This window comes from Hypanus sabinus, chromosome 11, assembly GCF_030144855.1.
Source record: "Hypanus sabinus isolate sHypSab1 chromosome 11, sHypSab1.hap1, whole genome shotgun sequence".
Classification (NCBI taxonomy): domain Eukaryota; kingdom Metazoa; phylum Chordata; class Chondrichthyes; order Myliobatiformes; family Dasyatidae; genus Hypanus; species Hypanus sabinus.
The window spans coordinates 61,033,480-61,056,816 of NC_082716.1; the positions used below are offsets into that span (position 1 = coordinate 61,033,480).

Genomic DNA, 23,337 nt, shown 5'->3' on the forward strand with positions numbered 1-23,337 from the left:
GTCAATCTTTAGACTGGATGTTCTTATCTATTAATCCATAATTTCATCACATGATTTGGAAATGCACTTGAGTTTCAACTCCAGGTCGGAATTTTCAGGGTAACTATATAGTTGCTAATTATCTTTCCTGACCTCCACTTACTGGTTGCAGATTTTTAACTTTTAACAATATGTGATGGTGCTGTGTCAGGTTGCTTTTGTAATTTCTCTATTACTTCATTAAATGAGTTGCGGGGTATAGGTGTGCCAACTTCACACAGGTATCCAGCCCGATATCAACAAACTACATCATCTTCTTGTAAATATGTGTGGCCTCATTCTGGACATCTACATTCTCTCCATCTGCAGTGATCATGTTATTCATCAGAGATAATGTTTCCACTCATTCGATATATAATTGGAGGCTTCCTATGCCGTGTCATAACTGCAGTCATGTCAGTTTAGCTAAAGGTTGCACCTAAGGTTTGCTGTGATTAGTCAAGCACTTCACAGACTCACCCTATTGTTGCAGTCACTCGAAATCCTCAACAGCTTTCACTTTTAATGTCTGTGATTCTTTACTATCTTAGTAGCCAGTGCAAAGTTTGTGTGTTCAGTGAGTTCTTAACTTTTAACAAAATCCACTGCAGTCTGCACTGGCCTGCACAAAGGTGCATGAAGCTCGGAACATATGCATATAATTTATTCACAGGCTCTTCGCAATTTACTCACTGAAACTCCTATAAAACTTTGTTGCAATCTAGCAAACAGCTCATCACTGGTGGTATATTGAAAGGGTGGACGATCTTAAAGTATTAAAGGCCTTAAAGGGTATCCTTAATACTTTAAGACTGTCCTTAAGACACTCTTAATTTATTACTCATTAATCACAAGCAAAAATACATACAATGCAACAATAGCCAAATCAACTGTCCTGATGAAGGGTCTCGGCCCCAAATGTCAACTGTACACCTTTCCATAGTTCTCCAGCATTTTGTGTGTGTTGCTTGGATTTCCAGCATCTGAAGATTTTCTTGTGCTTGTTCACATCCTTTACTTCAGTGGAAACATTACCTGTTTTCAGTTTTTGTGAATGACCATTTGTTCTCACATCAATTTTTAGCTAAACATTAAGAGAAGTGATTTTCATATGTACCCATTATATTTCCCCAATGACTGAACTTTCAGAGAAACCTATGTGACCCACCTTATAGATGAAGAGTTTAGACAATAGACAATAGGTGCAGAAGTAGACCATTCGGCCCCTCGAGTCTGCACCGCCATTCTGAGATCATGGCTGATCATTCACTATCAATACCCAGTCCCTGCCTTGTCCCCATATCCCTTGATTCCCCTATCCATCAGATATCTATCTAGCTCCTTCTTGAAAGCATCCAGAGAATTGGCCTCCACCGTCTTCCGAGGCAGTGCATTCCACACCTCCACAACTCTCTGGGAGAAGAAGCTCTTCCTCAACTCTGTTTTAAATAACTGACCTCTTATTCTCAATCCATGCCCTCTGGTACTGGACTCTCCCAACATCTGGAACATATTTCCTGCCTCAATCCTATCAAATCCTTTAATTATCTTAAACGTTTCAATCAGATCCCCTCTCAATCTCCTCAATTCCAGCGTGTACAAGCCCAATCTCTCCAATCTCTGCGTAAGACAGCCCTGCCATCCCAGGAATCAACCTAGTGAATCTACGCTGCACTTCCTCAATTGCCAGAATGTCCTTCCTTAAACCTGGAGACCAAAACTGTACACAATATTCCAGGTGTGGTCTCACCAGGGCCCTGTACAAATGCAAAAGAACATCCTTGCTCTTGTATTCAATTCCCCTTGTAATAAAGGCCAACATTCCATTTGCCCTCTTCACTGCCTGTTGCACTTGCTCATTCACCTTCATTGACTGGTGAACTAGGACTCCTAGGTCTCTTTGCATTTCTCCCTTACCTAACTCGACACCGTTCAGACAATACTCTGCCCTCTTGTTCCTACTTCACATTTTTAGTACACCTGCATTCATTACAGATTGAGGGGTAGTTACAGAACTGTGTTTTTAGAAATCATTTCAGCTTTCTTAATATTGTGATGTCAGATCAGCAGCCACTTTGCACTCAGTAGGGTCCAGTAAACAGTAATGTGATATACACCACCTCATCTGTTTCTGTTGAGGTTGGAAGAGGGGTGTTGTCTGGCACTGGAAGAAGTAAATGCTCTTGGCATCTTTGATTTTCACTTCTGCAAATGTAATTGGTGATGTGACGGCAGTTTTGGAAATTGTCCAAGGAATGGGACTTCTGACAATACAGTACCATTTCAATAAAGGAATGATTATTGGCCTAGATTACTTACTGAAACAGGATTTAAACTTCCGATATTGACACTGTTAATAAATAAAGAATATTGAAGAACTATTATTTTAATTTTGTTTGCTTCTTCCCATTTCTGGTTTTAGATTTTTCTTCTTCCCCTTGTTATTGCTTCATGAAGTGAAGAAAGAACACCAACTGTGCTTTTTGTAGGACCCCAGATAGTCCTATTGCGTTTGATGTTCAAAAATTTGCCATGTGTGAACCAGAAACAGTGTACTTCTTTACAAACTGTGTGAACGAGGGTTATTTTATGTTGTAATTTGGAGTCAGTGCTAGGCACAACCAACTTCATTTGATAATTTGAGGTTGAATAGCTGAGGTGGAAATTCACTGAAAATGCTTGCAAATAAAAATGATCATCATAGGAGTTTCCTTACAGGAATCAGCTTTATAAGCAAACACAAGGATCAATATTAGGTGCTTGTGAACACCAATTTGCACTTACTTGCTGTCAGCTAGATCTTGAGATTTTGCTATGGCCAGAGAAAGGAATGCAAAAAAAAAAATGTCCTAACAGTATTTTCACATCATGTAAAAAATTCTGCGGTCATCAGACAAATTTTACAGAATCAAAATGAAGTTTACTTTGCAACATTGAATGGTAATGTTATCAGTGAGTGAACTTTGCTGATTATATCAGATGCAAAGTTGTCTTCTTAAATAACATAGAGAGTCTGAGATTCAGCAATTGTGCAGCTGTTGAAACTTAAGAAGCTCCTTCAAAGCCACATGCTGAATTAACTGAAGAGCTTCTCAGCTGGAGCTCCTCATCCCATCTTTATAAAATCTGATGTAACTTTTGGTCAGATTGACACTGGCCATTCCTAACTAACCCTATGATTGATGAAGTCCACTTTTTAAACAGTTGAGATTTTTATTTCAGTTGACCTCAGGAAACACTGTTTTGTATCTTAAAGTCTTATTTTAGAAATGAGGGAGAATTATGATGGCGGAGGGGAAGTTTCTTCCAGTTGTTTTTCATTTGCATCGTGAAAAGCTTTCTTCCATTCATGAATTGTTTCTTTGCAATATTTTGGAGTTTTACCAGAATGGGAGTTGTGAAATTGTTCAAAATTGTGTGTTTTTTTTGTGTGTTTTTATTATACTGCTGGCACAAATTTCCCCCGTAATCTTCTGCCTCTTTAAGAATTTAGAAACTATTATGGTGGCATGAACATTTCTAATTCCTTTTTCCAATACAGGACTGATAAATGCTATGAACTCCTTCATTGTCTCATTAGGTACAACAGATTAGAGGAAAACATTTGCAGTTAGTTGGACATGCCCCTCAAACTCATCCTAAGGTCAAAAGTTAGCTAATTGCTCTTGACAGAGACATTTCAATCAGTAAACTATAAGTAACTCCTTAATAAGGAGGTCTTTCACATAATGCTGATGATGCTGCTTAATTCATTCATGGAGCTGGATTCTCATTCAATGTTCATTAAAATCGATGACTGGCAGAGCTATTGGATAAACCTTGCTCCTGAACCATTTGTGATGAGTCTTTGCTTGCATTGAACTATCAAAGCTGATAGAGTTGGCCATTTTGCTAGGGAAGTAAATGCAGTGGGATTAAGTTGTTCATTGGATATCCCAAGGGAAGGAGGAAACCAGTAGCCAAGAATGCATCAAGTATCAACAGCTGTTTACCCTAGACACAACTATAATATACAGTATGTGGCAATATTCTTTCATACTGCCCACGGATGGTATTCACTTCATATTACTAATGACTCTCTAGTAATGATGGAAAAAGGATTAATTTCATTCCATCAGTGTGGTTTTACCTTGGGGATAAAAAACACCAAGAAGTAAACAAGTGGACACACAACTAGAGTTCATAGTTTAAGTGGGAAAAGTGTGAAGTTTAAGGGGAATGTGAGGGGGAAGTTTGTTTATGTACAAGGATGGTTGGGATATGGAGGGTTATGGTCCCAGTGCAGGTTGATGGGAGTAGGCAGATTAAACGGTTTTGGCATGGACTAGATGGGCTGAAGGGCCTGTTTCTGTGCTGTACTTCTCTATGATTCTAAATGTTTTATTTCCAAATTATTGTCTGTATTTTCCAAATCAACATTATACAAAAACACTGAAAGCCATCCCCAACCCCAACACTGTGATGGCACACTAGAACAAATTCATAGTTATACATGTGTATATTAAAAAAAGCAAATATAAGGGTACTGTTTGAACACATGAGCCTAGAACTTCATTACTCCTGCAGTTAATCTGTTGTACTCATTGTGCTACTGACTGTTTTGGTTGTAGTCCAACACTTAGCTGAACGGTATTGCCTGAGTTTCAAAGTTCCAGGTGGTACTGAAATAGTCATACAGAAGTATAGCACATTGGGTGGAACCAGGAACAGCAATATCATAGAGCAGAGCTGAGAGTCTGAAAGCAGGATTGGCTTGCAATCTCCAGTCAAACAGTGGAGGAAGAGAAGTTTGGATGAATTAGGAGCTGATTGCTGAGATGGATGGAGCTCAATGAGTCAGGCATTATCAAGAAATTGAGGCAGGAAAGGGGAAGGACTTGATTGAGTACATGCAAAGGAAGGGGTTTATTGATGAGGGCCTGGAACCAAAGAATCAGCAGATGCAGGATATCATACAAGTGTCAAACTCGGGTTGGGCAGGTGGTCTAGGGTTTGTTTAATAAAGGGGGGGGGGTCTGAAAGATAGAAAGTAATTAAATTAAGCAAAATATTGTGCTGTGATCAACTCAGGAATGCCCCCATTAGATTATGGGGAGTATTAAAACATTGTTAGGATAGGAATGCCCAGCAACGGTAAGAATATGGACTCATATCACCTTATTTCTCCTACCTACGTGCACGCTCATTTTAGAAAATTCATCGTCAGAACATGCATGAATCATATTATAGAGTGTGCAACCGAATTTAGAAGTGGCAGAATTCAATACAAACACATTACGAAAGAATTACATTCAAAAATCAAGTAATATTCAGACAAGCAGAGTTTCTAGAAAAACACTACACAATTAAATTGCTAAGCAACAGTTTGTTCAAGACTTTTATTAGGGTGGTTCTTTGCTGGTCCTAAATTCTAAAATCCAGAGATAGGCTCTGGTCTACTTTAGAAAAGAATAATAGCTGTAAATCATTTCTACTTTAAAAATTGACTGTGTCCATTGTTTTTCTGTTTTCTGCCCCTGTTTGAGGACCTCCAAGATATCCAGCTAAACTGGGTTTTTTATGGACCCAATCTATAACTGACATTCTGGAAATTATTTGATCAGTGTCAATGCACAGAATAATTGATGTTTAAATAACTTCACTTCTTTAAACAACATCGACAGTGAATTGAAAGTGCATTTACCTGCTATGACTATTTTACCTGATAAAAATCTGCACCTTGCAATCAAGTTAAAAGAAAACACTAATAACTGAGAAATAAATACCTTAAACTTGAATCATGTACAAAGCAGACTTTATAGATCAAGGTATAGCATTATCCAATGTTAATCTTTATATACCTTATGGATAATTTCACCAAAGAGGAAGTCTAAAATCAGGACTGTTTGAGATTAACAAGCTTACTAGAGAAATTACTATTTCAAGGCCAGCATCCACACAGGTACTAACTGCTCGGGCATGTCTAGTTGTTTCTCAGCACAGATGATATCCAAATCAGCTTTTGCTATGATATTCCTTAAAATATCGATGTCCCGAATTACACTACTGTCACTTTGGTCCAGAATACATCCTTGTCGACCAACATTATCTTTAATGATGATAACTCCATCATCCTTCAGGCTGTTCTTGCATCTTATTAAGAATAACATTAGGTCCTTATCAGTTAAATGTCCTGTAGTGGAAGAAAAATCAAAGGTAAATCCTAATAGTTTCAGAATATTTTTAGTTTCTGTTGTTTTTTTATTTTGTTGCATTGACTTTCTTAAACAATACACCATCTTCAGCCAAGAGAGTAGAAAGATATGATTTTCCCTGATTGTTGCAAGCTCTGTTCTGTAAGAGATTACGTGAGCGGCTCAGAGATGGCCTAACTGACCTTTTTTCACTCCTCATGAGGAAGGTCATATCTTTCCAAAATAGGATGATTGAACATGGTTCAATTTGTTTTTAAATAATCAAGTGTTATCAATTTTCCTTTGGGGTTCTTTCTTCATTGTTTGATTCTTTTATCTGCTCCATCAGACTTTGAATTTGATAATTAATTTCTTAGATAAAATATTCAGCAAATTTTAGTAAATGTGATGGCAATGTGCATCTCTACACACAGGAAAGGAAACAGAAGATTTGCATTTTTGTATTTATATAACATTTCTCATAACCTTCAACTGTTCAGATGTAGCTTACAGTCAATGAAGTAGTTTTGAAAGTTAAGTCATTGCTGTGATATTAAATATGCCACAACAATTTTAAGACTTAGTTTAATATTAAGTGCAAAAAAAACATTCCACAATCCTGCAATACAGTGTCAGTCTAAATTTTATGCTTAAGTGCCTGAAGTGGTTCTTCAATCTGCTAACTTCTGACACAAAACTCTACCAATGGAAGCATTGCAGATGTAAGACCATCCATTAATTTTGAACTGATGAAAAAAACTACCAATAATTTATAATTCAAGAAGTATCAACATTGCTGCAGTTCTGATATCAAAATTGCACACTTCTTTTCTAGTCATAACTCACCAGTCACCCACTGAATCCAAATAACATCGTACTTTTTAATAGGTGGAGTGAACCCCTGCAAGGGAAAGCAGAAGTAATCCTTCACTTTCTTTACATCTTTTCCGATGTAGGAAAGAGCTTCAAATAAAAAGTTATCCATCATGTCCACCATGTCCACAGAGGAGAAAACAGGCAGCAGGACATATCTGGAAACTCTGCCAATGCCAGAGCCACAGTCCAAAGCATACTCAGTATCAGACTTTCCTGGACCCTGTCAAAATTAAATGTACATTATTAGTCTATAACAGATTGATATTGGATAGCCACATAATCCATATTATTCTGTACAAATTCTGCCTGAAAATCACCCATAGTACTGGTGAAGTATAACATCAAACCCATGTCAAGTTTCAACCTGAAGGATTGTAAATGTCACCTCTATTATTTACTGAACAAATATTATATATATAAGACCATAAGATATAGGTGCAGAAGTAGGCCATTCAGCCCATCGAGTCTGCTCCACCATTCAATCATGGGCTGATCCAAACTCTTCCAGTTATCCCCACTCCCCTGCTGTCTCCCCATACCCTTTGATGCCCTGGCTAATCAAGAAACATAGAAAAGCTACAACACAATACAGGCCCTTTGGCCCACAAAGTTGTGCTAAACATGTGCCTACCTTAGAAATTACTAGGTTTTCCTATAGCCCTCTATTTTACTAAGCTCCATGTACCTGTTTAAAAGCGTTTTAAAAGACCCTATCGTATCCACCTCCACCACTGTTGCTGGCAGCCCATTCCATGCACTCACCACTCTCTGAGTAAAAAGCTTAACCCTGACATCTCCTCTGTACCTGCTCCCCAGGACCTTAAACCTGTGTCCTCTTGTGTTATCCATTTCAGCCCTGGGAAAAAGCCTCTGACTATCCAGACCATCAATGCATCTCATCATCTTATACACCTCTATCAGGTCACCTCTCATCCTCCTTCACTCCAAGGAGAAAAGGTCAAGTTCACTCAATCTATCTTTCTATGGCTTCCATATACTTCCGGTAGTGAGGCAACCAGAATTGAGCACAGAACTCCAAGTGGGGTCTGACTAGGGTCCTATTTAGCTGCAACATTACCTCTTGGCTCCTAAATTAAATTCAATTCCTTGATTTATGAAGGCCAATATACTATACGCCTTCTTAACCACAGAGTCAACCTGCACAGCTGCTTTGGGCGTCCTATGGATTCGGACCCCAAGATCCCTCTGATCCTCCACACTGCCAAGAGTCTTACCATTAACACTATATTTTGCCATTGTATTTGATCTACCAAAATGAACCACTTCACACTTACCTGGGTTAAACTCCATCTGCCACTTCTCAGCCCAGTTTTGCATCCTATCAATGTCCCGCTGTAACCTCTGACAGCCCTCCACACTATCCACAACACCCCCAACCTTTGTGTCATCAGCAAAGAACCCATCTATCTTTGCCTTAAATGCACCCAATGACTTGGCCTCCACAACCGCTCGTGGCAACAATTTCCACTGATTTACCACCCTCTGACTAAAGTAATTTCTCCACATCTCTGTTCTAAATGGATGTCCTTCAATCCTGAAGTCATGCCCTTGTGCCCTCTGATATAATATACAGTAATATATCAATATATTACTCTTAACTTACAGAACTGCTTCTGCTTTTTGGTATTGGCTCTCATTTTGAAGATTTTCAAGCTGTATATGCCAATGTGTGTCTGTCAGGGAATGCAGCATAGGCTGATAATGGGTTGGAGGGTAGGGTTGGTAAACTTTTTAAGTTGGTGCTGGAGCCTTTGTAGAAGATGAGAAAGGAGGAGAAAAGGGACAAATTCCTCTGCTTTCCTGCAGGCAATCTGAGAAGTTAAGCTGCGATAACCATAAACAAAAACTTAGATTAAGTTATTTAATGCTGTACTCACACTGGGGAAAACAGGAGATTCCATTTAATAAGGACATATCGGGACTAGTATATTTTGGCCCAATCACATTGTTTGCTCCAAATAGTTGGTTTCATGGAAATAATTAAAAATGTATAAAGAGATAAACAGTTGTTTAACTGTGCAACAATTTACATATTTAAATGAAATACAGAACACTGTCTATACTACAGTGCTATAAAACTGTGTATTAGTTCCTATTAATGGAGTTATCAATGGAGCAATTCATTGAGTGTATGCTGCCATGTTCTTTTGATTGACTGTAAATAAACAAAGTTAGCATAGATCTACTGCAGATAATGGACTGCCTTCACATAATTCTTTCGACGATCGCATTCTTCAAATTTTTATTTTCATTATAATGTCCAAGATGATTGTTGATACCTTCAAATTCTTTGTAGTTATTACATTTTTGAAGTAGAGACATCATTCTATTTTCACTCCTGACCGTTTCTGGCATCTCCAAGCCTGAAAAAAATGCGCAACTGATGCTATTTAAAAACTGTTCACTCTAAGTATGGTGTAATGTCTAACAACCACAAAAATGCATATGACTGATGTTACTTAGTGTCCCAAGTAAATGAAGGGAATCCCGGTTATTTTCTCAAATTGGTTTTTGTTTTTTAAGAGTTTTTCCAAATAAGCAACTGCCCAGCTTAACCAATGGCCCACTTAACTGGAGTTCACTGTAGATATTTTTTGAAAGATAGGATGATTGAGAACTATGGAAAGCTGCCACAGAAGAATCAGATAAACTAAGATCATATTGAATAGTGAGCCGTCTTGAGTGGCTGGGTGGCCTACTCCTGCTTCTGTTTTCGTATGTTCTTGTATTTTTAAGCATGATAGAAGAGGTCTTGAGTTATTTTGGGGTGGAGACAATAACCAAATTGTGCTGATAACTGGGCCATGCTCTGCAGTGTAATAACAGCTTCACCTTTGTGATTGAAGTCAGGACTGCACTGATTTGCACAGACTTCTTGCTGATTTAGGATGGATAGTTTGAGGTATGTGTATTTTAATGCTAGGAGTATTTTGGGTAAAGGTGATGGACTGAGAGCATGTTGTGGCCATGGTTACAGAGACATGGTTGAGGGAGGGACAGGAATGGGTGCTTAATGTCCCAGGGTTTTGATGTTTTAAAAAATTAAGGAAAGGTGTAAAACCAATAAGTTTGTTGTCATGGGGGACAACTTCCCTAATATAAACTGGGTCCTTCTTAGTGCAAGGGGTTTAGATGGGGCAGAATTTGTTAGATCATCCAGGAGGGCTTCTTAAATTAATATGTAGATAATCCAACAAGAGGAGGGGCTGTATTGGGCCTGGTGTTGGGTAATGAGCCTAGCCACTGTTGTGTATTTAATCTTTCAGTAATATTTGAGTAATATTGCAAATACGTTGTTTGAGTAAATATTCTTTGTTGCTTACATAACTCATTAAGGATTATATGTAAAAGTATGTGAATGGCATATATCATTATGCCAACATTATATATGAGCACCTCACTAAAGTGAAAACAAAACGTACACGAGTTATCTCTGACTCTCCCTTGTCTTTCTTTCACCTAGTTTTTGGAGTTACAAAATATAATAATGGTGACGATTAAGTGTTAAATGAAAATGCCACACTGAAGTAGCCAGTGAGCTAGATCACATGGAGGCTATTGGAATTCTTTCCAATGTTGAGTGAAGCCTATGGGCAATACCAGTGTTCCCAATAGCCAAGAAGGATTGATCTGTCAGGATCTTAAGGTCACCAGCAACCCAGTACTGAAGTAGATCAATTCCCTCTGCCCGCGATAGAAGATACCTTTGCAAACCTTTCTGGGGGAAAAAACACCAGCAAAATGCACTTATCTGAGGTTGACTCTCAGATGCAAATGGAAGAAGATTCCAAAGAGTTTCTCACCATAAACTTTCATTAAGGGCTTATTCTTGGAGTAGTATCTGCACCTACACCCTGGCAGCAAGCTATGGACTGGGTGCTGCAAGGCTGTCCAGGTGCTCACTGTTACCTAGGTTGTGTCATTGTTACCAGTCAGGGTGAGAAACATCACCTCCAACATCTCAAAACAGTGTTATTGATTAGTTCTGAGGTGATGCTAGTATTCAATGCCAACATGTCAATGATACTTATTGTTTATTTATTTCTCCTTCTTCTTACTTTATTTTTATATTTGCACAGATTGGTGCCTTTTGCACACTGATTGAATGAACAAGTTGGTGTGGTCTTACATTAATTCTACAATGGTTATCTTCCTATCGTGGATTTATTGAGCATGCCTGCAAGAAAATGAATCATGTGATTGTATATGGTGATATACATGTACATTGACAAAAATTTACTTTGAACTTTAAAAAGATTAAAATGGACTCAAAGCATAATGCAACATCTGCGGATTCTTTAAACCACACATCACTTACAGTGACCACACCATCGATGCACAAGGATTACACAAGTGTACTGAGAAAATTCAAGCAGTGGTGGGTGCCCCAAGGCCAAGGGATATGTCACAATTGCAGTCCTTTCAGGATACGCCAATTACTATAACGGGGTTCTGCCAAACCTGGCTACTTTGCTACACCCCGTGAACTCATTATTACAGATTGGGAAGAAATGGTAATGTATAAAGCAGTGTGAGGTGGACTTTTCTCACACATTATGATTCACATCATCCAGAGCAGCTTGCCTGTGACACCATGCCTTATGGTATACTGTAGTTGCAGTCATATTGTGAGTGATGGAAGTGAACACCCCATAGCCTTTGCATCATGTTCCCTTACTACTGCAGAGAAAAATTATGCACAGATTGACAGGGAGGTCTTGAATCTGGTTTGGGGTGTTAAGCATTTCATCCAGTGGTTGCATCAGAGAGTTTACCTTCATTACTGATCATCAATCATAGTGTCCACTTTCAGCCCACAGAAGGGTGTTCCACTAAAGCAGCATGTATGCAGAGTTGGGCTGCAATTACAAGATCAAATTCAAGATGACAACTAATCATGGAAATGCTAATGGATTGTTCCTTTACCCTTGGAAAAAGAAATACCTGAAAAAGTTACAAAAGAGGACATTCTTCTTTTTAATAAATGTCCTCTTCAGTAATTTGTTTTTTACAAAGAATTGTCTCCTTATTATACAGAAGAAATGATTCAAAAGGAAACCAGTAAAGAACCCACACTGTCTCAGGTCTACATGGCCACCCAAAACGGGTGGAAGATGCTGCAGAAGTTCAAGTTCCCCCAGTTATATCAGAGCCAGGATGAACTTGCCCTGACAGGGTTTGCCTTATGTGGACATTGAGATTTATTGTACCATCCAAGCTGAGTGATAAAAGTGTTGGAGAAGCTGCATGCCAGTTATCTAGACGTGATCAAAAATGAAAGCTTTGGCTTGAAGCTTTGTCTGATGTCCTGGGATAAATTAGCAGATCGAGCAGCTTGCCATGCACTGTTTGGGATATCAACATATCCAGAAGATACCAAGAACATCTTGAAGAAGAAAGAAGAAAGGAGAAGAAAAGTATCCAGAGCTGTCAGAACAACTTCCTGTAGTCCCAGAGTCAATTCCTAGTGTAACCTCTCTCATCAGGAAAGACGTTTCCCACAAGAATAAGAAATCCTCCACAAAGATTAAATCTTTACGCCTGAATGGGACAATTTAAAATTTATTCTAGTGTGGATGTCTACACAGTAGTTATATCTATACTGTGTATATTGTGAAGATCAATGTAAAAGGTTCATTTTATTGCAAAGTATGCCTGTACAATACAACTCTGATATTTGCCTTTTCCAGATAGCCATGAAGTACCCGTGAAAAAGTAAAAGAAACAAAACTCGCAGACCCCAGAATCCACAGCCCCCACCCGCAGGAAATAAACAGCAAAAGTAACATCCCTGACACTCACACCCACGGAAAAAGCAACAGTAACAATCCATGTAAACCCCACACCACATAAAAAGCCAGCGACCATAGCAATACATGTCCAACCCATCCCTGCAGAGACATAAATAATGACCAACTCCTCACTTGCAAAAAAGAACAGCAACAATAGATTTAAAACCCCCTTCCCTCCACCCACATATAAACTTACAGATCAGCCATAAGAAAGAAAATGCTGGAAAACTGAAGGAGACCAATATAAAGTTCAATCCAATCACATAACTCTCAGAGCATCAAACAGTCCTTCCATCACTTAGAATGCATTGTATATTGAGGTGGAATTTATAGCTAAGCAGGGAGGAAAATTTATTTCAGTAATATTGTAAATACATTGTTTGATTAAGCATTCTTTGTTGTTTCACATAATTCATTATGGGTTATATGTAAAAGTGCATGAATGGCATACGTCATTATGCCACCATATAAGTGTACACTTCACTAATGTAAATATGAAATGTACTTGAGTTATCCCTGGCTCTCCCATCTTTTTCTTTTAATTTGCTTTTTGAGTATTAAATATAACAGACAGGTGAGCAACCTTTCATTGGGTGACCAGATAGGGAACAGTGACCACAATTCCTTAAGTTTTAAGATACATATAGATAAGGATTTGTATCGATCTCGTGGGAGAGTATTAAATTGGATCAGGACAAATTATGGGAGTATTAGGCAGGAACTAGGGAGATTTAATTGGGAGCAGCTGTTTTTTGTGCAAGCCTGCATCCAACATGTGGAGAGTGTTTAAAGACCAACTGCACAGCATACAGGACAGTCAGAAGGAATGACAGGGATGGCAAGGCAAGATGACCTTGTATGTCAAGGGTAGTGATGAATTTAGTCAAGAAGAAAAAGAAAGATTATGTAAAGCTTAGGAAGCTAGAATCAAACAGAGCCCTTGAGGATTATAAAGAAGCCAGAAAAGAACTCGAGAAGGAAATTAGGAAAGCCATGGAGGGTCATAAATATTCCTTGGCAAGAAGGATTAAAGAGAATCTCAGGGCATTCTATACATACATCAAGGACAAGAGGACAATTATGGAGAGGGAAGGACCATTTAAGGATAAAGAAGGGAACATTTGCTTGGTTGCAGAAGATGTGGATAAGATCTGTAATGAGTGCTTAACTCATTATTTACCAAGGAGAAAGACGTGGAGGACAGGGAGATCAGTGTTGAGCTTACTAAAGCGCAAGGACGTCTCAAAGTAAAGGAGGAGGTAGTGTTGGGTCTCTTAAAGAGCATTAAGGTTTACAAACCCCTAGGGATATGAGAGATGAGATGAGATTGCTAGGACCTTGACCAATATATTTGTGCCCTCTGTAGCCACAAGTGAGGTTTACTAATGACTGTATTTTTTGATGAGGTGATAAGGGTTATGGGAAGGTAGAGCTGTAGATGTTGTCTACATGGATTTTAGTAAGGTATAAGCAGCTATTCCAGAACATTAAGATGCATGGGGTTCATGGGGAATTGGCTGTTTTAGATTCAGAACTGGCTTGACCAGAGAAGACAGAAGTTAGCGGTTGAAGGGAGTTATTCTAGCTGAAATTGTGTGAATTATGTTCTGTAAGGATCTGCACTGGGACCTCTGCTATTTGTGATGTACATAAATGACCTGATGGGTGGGCTAGCAAGTTTGCAGATAATATGAAGATAGGTGGTGTTACAAATTGTGTAGAAGACTGGCAAAAAAATACAATGGGGAAATAATCACTTGCAGATGTGGGTGGAGAACCAGCAGCTGGAGTCCAACCCGGCCAGATGTGAAATGTTGCACCTTGATAGGTTAAATGTAAAGAGACAGTACACTGTTAAGGGCAAAACCCTTAACAGTGTTGATGAGCAGAGGATCTTGGGGTCTAAGTTCACAGCTCCCTGAAAGTAGCTACACAAGTTGATAGCATGGTTAAGAAGGCATATGGCATGCTTGTCTTTATTAATCGAGGCACTGAGTTCAGAAGTCAGGAAGTTACATTGCAGCTTTTTAAAACCCTAGTTAGGCTGCATCTAGAGTATTGCATATAGTTCTGGCCACACTATTATAGAAAGGATGTCGAGGTTTTGGAGAGTGTGTAAAAGAGGTTTACCAGGATGCTGCCTGAAGGCATGTACTCCAACAACTGCTTGGAAAAACTTGGAGTGACAAAGGCTGAGTGGAGATCTGATAAAGGTTTATAAGATTACCAGAGGCATAGATAGAGTAGACAGACAGTATCTTCTTCCCAGGGTTGAAATGTCTAATATCAGAGGGCATATACTTAAAGTTAGAGGAGATAAGTTGAAAGGAGATGTGAGGGGCAAGTTTTTTTTAAACACAGAGTTGTGGGTGTCTGGAATACACTGCCTGGGGTGGTGGTAGAGGCAGATACATTAAGGACTTTTAAGAGGTGTTTAGATAGGCACATGAAGGTGAGGAAAGTGGAAGAATATGAACATTGTGTCGGCAGAAGTGGCCTGTCTAGTTGGCCCTTTGATTTCTAATTTAATTGGTTCAGCACCACATTGCGGGCCAAAGGGCCTGTCTCTCTGCTGTAAATTTCTGTGTTCCATGTTCTAATAGTCAATCCATCATCGCATCACCCCTCCAACCAGAGATAAATATCTTTTTCACTGGGGAGTATTCAATATTTCTGCTTGCAGCTGGATTGCCAACTATTTATACATAGAATCAGTGGCTAACAATATCATGGCAAAATCTTTCATAATTGGTAACACCATAAAATTGCAGGTGGTCTTGGACCCCTTAGATTTGAATAATCCAAGTGCTGGCAGCCACAGTAACGTTTTCATCATGAGAGTTTTTGAATGAGCAGAAAGAATGGATATTTATTTGCTTAGGATAGCATTTGAAGTCTCGGCTAATTGTGTCTGAATGGATGCCTCTCAGACTTATAAAAATTAATCACACCATATGTGAACTACATGTGTCTTGGGGTCCCCCACCAATCTCCAAAGTATCTCTTTTAAAGTTGCAAATCACCCCCTGTAATTTTTATTCCAATAAAACCTCACCACCAATAGTGCATATGCAGGGTTCTGTGAAATTATAGCAGCAGTCCACAGATGCCTCAATATGTGACTAATTGCAAAGGCTTATGACCAGGATACTCCTGCTCCACCCGAAGGTTAGGGGATCTCCTTGGGAGACCCATGTGCCTGAGACTGCCTTGGAAGCAGCACTGACCCATTTCCCATGGACAGGGGCACCAATGATTTGGCTGCTGCCGACTCAGCAGGCAGAGCATCTGTGAATTGCACAGATCAGACATTGAATTCCCTTCGGGTAAGTAAACCAGAATAATAATTTCTTAAAGCAAAGATGTCCCAGTGAATCCTGATATGGTATTAGTGCAACATAGAGCTGAACACAGAACATAGAACAATACAGTGTAGTATAGGCCCTTTGGCCCACAATGTTATGATGACCCTTTAACTACAATATCAATTAAACCCTTCCCTCCCACGAAGTCCTCCATATTTTTGTCCATGTGCCTATCTAAGAGTCTTTTAGATGCCTCTAATGTATCTGCTTTTACATTACCCTTGGCAGTGCATTCTACGCACCTACCATTCTTTCTGTAAAAATCCTACCTCTTACATCCCCACTATACTTTCCTACAAACACTTTACAGTTATGCTGCTTATATTTCTTCCCTGGGAAAATGTCGGTGGCTATACACACGATCTATGTTTCTTATCATTTTGTACATCTCTATCAAATTACCCCTCACCCTCCCTCTCTCCAAAAAGAAAAGGCCCAGCTTGCTCAGCCTATCCTTTCTAAAATACGTCCTCTCCTTACCTGCCTATCACCTCCCCCGGTATCCTTTCTTCTTCCCTTTCTCCCATGGTTCACCCTCTCCTGTCAGATTCTTTCTTCTCCAGCCCTTTACCTTTCCCATCTGTCTGGCTTCATCTATCACCTTCAGCTAATCCTCCTTCTCCTTCCCCCACCTTTTTCTTCTGGAGTCTTCCCCTTTCCCTTACAGCCTTGAAGGAAGGACTCATCCCAAAATGTCGACTGTTTATCATTTCCATAGATGCTGCCTGACCTGCTGAGTTCCTCCAGCATTTTGTGTGTGTCTTTCTAAAAGCAGCTGTTTAGCATATCAGATATTGGGGAAATCCGATTCTAGGCATAATGTTTCTCCAGTCTCTAAGAGCTAAAACCTCTAAGTAAGAGTTCTGACTATTTCTATAGCTTATGCCTTACTGACCAAAGGAAACAACACAGAGCAGTTTTTCCTGATTTGTATTCCACTGTTTTAGATAAATTGCTAAATATTCTATTAGTGATGTTGATGGTGCGTTGGTTGAACACACTGAATCAACTGAAGCTCTTCATTTAAAAAAAACTATTGTTTCAGCTATTGTAGTAGAGAATATTAAAAAGTTCATTCAGTGACCACTTTATTAGACACACCTGCTCACTAATGCCACTATCTAATTGACCACTCATGCAGTGGCAACTCAATGCATAAAAGCATGCAGGCATGGTCGAGAGGCTCAGTGAAATTGGACAACAGCTGTTGAGGTCTTGGCTTGTGCACTCAGTGTGGTGAACTACATATACCTGTCTGGACACGCCACCTGCTGACCGCTCCTGTGGCCCCTCCCACTGACCGTGGCTCCTCCCACAGACCCCGGTATAAAGGCGATTGAGGCCTGAGCCTGGCCCTCAGTCTCCAGGATGTAGTATGGTGGTCAACTACTGCTTATTCTTTCTTCCAGTCAATAAAAGCCAATATCTTGCCTTCACGTCTGAGAGAGAGTTATTGATGGTGCATCACTCAGTTTTTGGGTCCCTGCCCATGATGGGGTTGAAGGAAATGAGGGGGATGTGAATGTAGTGATGCCTTTGCATAAAGGGGAGGTGAAAGCCAGAATTAAAATAATCTGTTCAAGATCACTGTGGCAATAAAGATGGGATAAGGAAATGAAAGGATGGCACTTAAATAAAATTCAGAGGATGGTCTGATTTCAACTGGGAGATGAGTATAAAAGGAGAGAAGAAGTTGCACTTACACATTTACCTATTAGACATACTAGGTTGAATAATTCCTTCTTCAAAATGATATGGCCATTTGTAGGGAGTGCACTTGTCAAGAAATGATGTAGCGTACTGTGTATTATTTGAATGCAGTTCCTGTAAGGTGCAAAGGAAACATCTAATTGCTAAATTAATATCTTTGGGACAGACACAGTTTAACATGGAAAGTTTGTTTGAATATCACTGCCATTGAAATATATATGTGTGTATTTTACTTTCTGAAAAGCATTAGACTTTTTATGTTATTTGAGTTTTCTTTTTGAGGGGGAAGTAATCTAGTGGGTAGAGTTCCCTTCTCCTTGCACCATATTCTATTTCAGTAGGTAGCAGTGGCAGTTAGTCTCCCAACCACCATTAAACTTTACAAGAAGAAAAGGTCCAGTTGTTGTTCAGACAAAACATCAGAATGGGGAAGAAATGTGATCTAAGTGACTTTGACCAGGGAAAGATTGTTTGGTGCCTATCGGGCTAGTTTAAGTATCTCAGAAACAGCTGATCTCCCGGGGGTTTCATGTACAATACTCTCTGGAGTTTACAAAGAATGGTGTAAAAAGCAAAAAACATCCAGTGATTGGGAACTGTGTGGGTGAAAGCATCTTGTTATTGAGAAAGCTCAAAGAAGAATAATCAGACTGGTTCAATCTGACAGGAAAGCGACAGTAACTCCGGTAACCCTATGTGTGTGTGCAGAACATGTCAAACGTTGAAGTGGATGGGCTACAGCAGCAGAAGACCAAGAATGTGCACTCAGTGGCCACTTTATTAGACACAGGAGTTACCTAATAAAGTAGACACTGAGTGCTTGCGTTTACCTTATTTTCCCTTCTGTATGCAGCACCTGGTACTTACTTCCTTATATTTTGCCCGACTTCTGGCCAGTTTACATAGTTTACCTCCAATTCCTTTTGTCCCGCTTCAATTGCAAAAGTTCTTGGAATGATTTTATCATGACCTGGGTTTCTTGCCGTAGCCTCTTAGCTGTGCAGTCATTTCAAAACTGCTGTCTGCAGGTTTCAGAGATTATAATATATACAGGTGAGCAAGATGTGTTATGAAACCACCACGTTACCTCTAGTAGGTGCCCTAGATGTATGTGCAGCACAGTAGCTCGTGGAGAGGAACCACAGCTTCATATCTCCAGCAGTCTGGGTTGAATCCTGGTATCTGATATAGTCTGCGTGCATTTTCACATTCTCCCAGTGATTTCCACTGTGTTTCCTCCAGCATTCCAAATATGTGTGTGTTTTGGAGGTGAATTTGTAACTCCGAATTGCCCTTGTACGTAATTGAATAGGGGAAGTGAAGCAATACAATGAGATTTGTGTAAGTAGATGTTGGATGGTTAGTGTACACGGTGTATCGAAGGACCTATTTCTGTGTTGCATGACTATGGCTTCTTGACTTTTAAGCACAATTTGGCCTGGGTATAAAAGGAAGTAGGATGTCAAATAAAAAATTATCTGACTAAAAAAGGGTAATTACAATATTAAAGATTATAGAACGGTTAAAAATTAAGTTTGGAATATTTAAGTAAAACATTCAATAGAATAGAAAACAACTTGTTGATATGGTGAATTGAAAGCTTTGCTTCTGTGCTACATAACTCTGTGATTCTTTAAAACTGAAGGTTGATTCAAATGTATTGAGATGCAAAGTTTCTGTTGCTGTTCTGTTCCAATTAATTTTTGCTCATAAGCCAAAAGAAAAAATACATTTATTTATGATATTTAAGGAAAGCAATTAATAGCCAGACAAGTAGGGCATTATGTAGAAGTGAAACATGTTGATTCATAGAACGGTAACACCATAACATTACAAAAACTTAAGGCACAGGGTTTTAACCATTTGGTCTATGGTGTGTCGTTCCACACCAAAATTGGAGTTACGTCACTTTCCCTTACTTCCTAACTTTTGGTGCATAGTCTTGCAGTTCACAGCTCTTCAAGTTCTCACTTGGGTATGTTTTAAATGTGCTGAGGGGTTTGTCCTCACTGCCCTCTCAAGGAGGACTTTAACTATTTCCTCTCTATCTAATTTTACCAATCATATTAAGTCTCCGTCTTTTAATTATTCACTATACTGTGAAAGGAATTGGGCCCTTTCTGTTCGTAATTGAGCACACCTCAGTTATACCTCTCCTCCAAAATGACAATCACAATCTTCTCAGTCATTTCTCAAACCATAATCCTCCAACAGTAGCAGCATCCTCAAAATTTTCTCCCACACCCTCATTTTATTTGATTCTGTTCAACCAAGTTACTCAAAAGTATTTGGTTTGGTTCCAAAAATCCACTCTTGCAGACATCCCATCTTTATAATAATTGTTACCAGATGCTTTACTAAACAAATAAGAAGCCAGCAATAAAAACTTTTCATGACATGCCGTGAAAGACAGTTCACCATTCAGTGGTATGTCTCAATGCTATGTTCAAATCATATTACATATGAACATACAAGCTAAAAGCAAGAGTAGGTCCCTCTGCAATTTAAAAGGCAATAGTTAGTCTAATTGTAACTTGTTTTTGAAGAACCTACCTAGCTCTGGCTTAAAAATATTCAGAGACTCTGATGCTACCACCCTTTCAGGAAGAGAGTTCTAAAGACTCACAACCCTCTAAAAGAAAAAATTCTTTCCCATGGTTTTAGATTCTCCCACAGGAAGAAATATCGTCACCACAAGACCCTCAGGATTTTTTGTCTTTCATTTGAATGCCCCTTCACTCTTCCATACTTTCCTCAGAAGACAACCCAAATATTCTATTAATTTGTCCTCTGAATTGCTTTCAATTCATTAACAATCATCTTTTAATAAGACACAATACTTAGTATCTTACCAATACCTCTTATAATTGAACCCCAAAGTCCCTGTAACACATAGTAACACTTTGTTACACATACAAAGTCTCTGATTTTGTATTCAATTTTATTTATTTAGTTTTCCCGATTTCTTGTTGCACCTGTGTACAAATCTCTTGTGAATTACTCATGGGTAATTCACAAAGGACAGCCAAAATCCTCTGCATTTCGGAACTCTGTAATCTCGTACTATTTACAAAATACTCTCAGTGGCTACTTTGTTAGGTACAGCAGTATACCTGCCTGTTAATGCAAATGTCTATTTAGTCAGTCTTGTGGCAGCAACTCAGTGAATAAAAGCATGCAGACATGGTCAAGAGCTTCAGACCAAACATCAGAATGGGGAAGAAATGTAATCTCTGACTGTGAAATGATTGTTGGTGCCAGACAGGGTGGTTTGAATATCTCAGAAGCTGCTGATTTCCTGGGATATTCATGCACAACAGACTTTAGAACTTGCAAAGAATGGTGCAAGAAACCAAATGCTTTGTTAATGAAGGAGGTCAGTGAAGAATGGCCAGGCTGGTTCAAGGTAACGGGAAGGTGACAGTAACTTAAATAATCAGACAAAAGTGCTGGAGGATGCAACAGTGGTGTGTGGAAGGGCATCTCTGAATGCAGAACAAGTTAAGCCTTGAGGGGATGGGCAACAGTAACCAAAGACAATGAATATACACAGTGTATGCTTCTTCTTTCATTTTTTTCTTGCCAAAATAGACCATTTAACAACTTTTCACATTGTACTCCATTGTCTGCTCACTTCTTTACATCCTGTTCACATTCTAATTTTGAACACACTTTTGTGTCAGATTTAGCAAATTTTGGTGACTTTATCTGAGCCAATTATGTGAATTGCGAAATGCTAAGGCTGCAGTATTTATATATTTTTTACTATTCACCATCCTATCCTCTGTTTCCTTCATTTCAGTCAGAACCACATTCTTCCTCCTTCCTCTTCGCACCCTGAGAGCCCAGTCCAGGTCACTTCAACACAATACTTCACCCGTGAACCTGTTGTAGTTATCTATGTATCTGGTGCTCCGGGTGTGGCCTCCTCTACATTGAGATCCAACATAGATCGGGAAACCACTTTCTCAAGCACCCTTGCTCCAGCCGGTATAAAAAGAAAGGATTTCCCAGTGGTCAACCATTTCAATTCCAATCCTCATTCCCATTCGGACCAGTCAGTTCATGGCCCCTCCTACTGCCCTGATGTGGCCATTCGTAGGCTGGAGGAGCAACACTCCATATTCCGGCTGTGTAGCCTCCAACGTGATGGTATGAACATTGATTTCTCGAACATCCAGTAATTTGGACCCAGCCCCCTTCTTTTTACTTCAATTCTCCACTGTGGCTCCCCTCTTACCTCTTCTCTTCTGCTGTCCTGGCCATTTCCTCCCCCTGATACCCCTCCTACTGCACTTTCTCTCTTGGCTGATTCTTCTCCTAGCAAACTCCTTCTCCAGCCCTTCACATTTTCTACCTATCACCTCTCTGTTTCTACTTCATTCCCTCATCTCACACCCACCTGACCTCACCTATCGCCCTCTAGTTTGTGCTCCTTCTCCTCCTCCCACCTTATTCTGCCTTTTTCCCCCTTCCTTTCCAGTCCTGATGAAGAGTCTTGGTCTGAAGCGTCGACTGTTTACTAATTTCCATGGATGCTGACTGACCTGCTGAGTTCCTCCAGTACTTTTGTCTGTTGCTACAAACCACCAGTGTCATTTTTGTGACTATTATTATCTTTGGCAATAAAACATTTTTTCCTGAATTCCTCAACATTTACTGCCAAGAATGGTTTTATCTGCACTGCCCTTCATTATGGCATTTGCCTAGCCTGGGGCTGTCTCTTCTTGCTGCAATTTACTCCGAACAACTCATTTTCCCATCCTTTGAGGGAGTCCAAGTTTTCACTGATAATGTATCACTTCTTTGTTTACCTACTGTCCTTTAGGGTCCTTTTATCTGGTCGTACAGGCAGCATTTACACATGTACTGTGGAAACCCACAGCTTCTTCCCTATCATCCTCTCCTCATCAACTTCCTCAGCCAATACTGCATCATTAATGAATAAGCTGAGATAATTTTCTGCATAAGTAGTTAATTCTTTGAATTTTACAACAGCTCTTGTGTGCTAATGGTGGCTCACACCTATCAGGGAGGTGCATTACCGCCACCTACTGTAATGGAGCATGAAGGGAGCCACGATGCACAGTATGCTACTTGTTTTAAAGAAAGTTCCAACATCTACTCTCATGACCACTCTATTAGATAAACCTGTATACCTGCTTGTTAATGTAAATGTGTAATCAGCCAACCATGTGGCACCAACTCAATGCATAAAAGCATGCAGACATGTTCAAGAAGTTCAGTTGTTCTTCAGTCGTAACACTAGAATAGGGATGAAATGTGACCAGAGGGCCTTTGATCATGGAACAGTTGGTTGTTGGTGGCAGGCAGGATGGTCTGAGTCTCTCAGAAATGACTGATCTCCTGGGATTTTCACGC

At 39.5% G+C, this 23,337-nt stretch overlaps 1 protein-coding gene across 1 annotated transcript in view; it reads right to left on the reverse strand.

The window, feature by feature from the left end:
- Nucleotides 1-5,933: 5,933 nt before the first annotated feature.
- ntmt2 (N-terminal Xaa-Pro-Lys N-methyltransferase) overlaps nucleotides 5,934-23,337 on the reverse strand; it is a 41,003-nt gene continuing 23,599 nt past the window's right edge. Inside the window, exons 3-4 of the mRNA XM_059984452.1 lie at nucleotides 7,038-7,287; nucleotides 5,934-6,190 (exon numbers count right to left, since the gene is read on the reverse strand). Coding sequence (XP_059840435.1) covers nucleotides 5,934-6,190; nucleotides 7,038-7,287 — 507 coding nt within the window. The remainder of the gene's footprint in view (nucleotides 6,191-7,037; nucleotides 7,288-23,337) is intronic.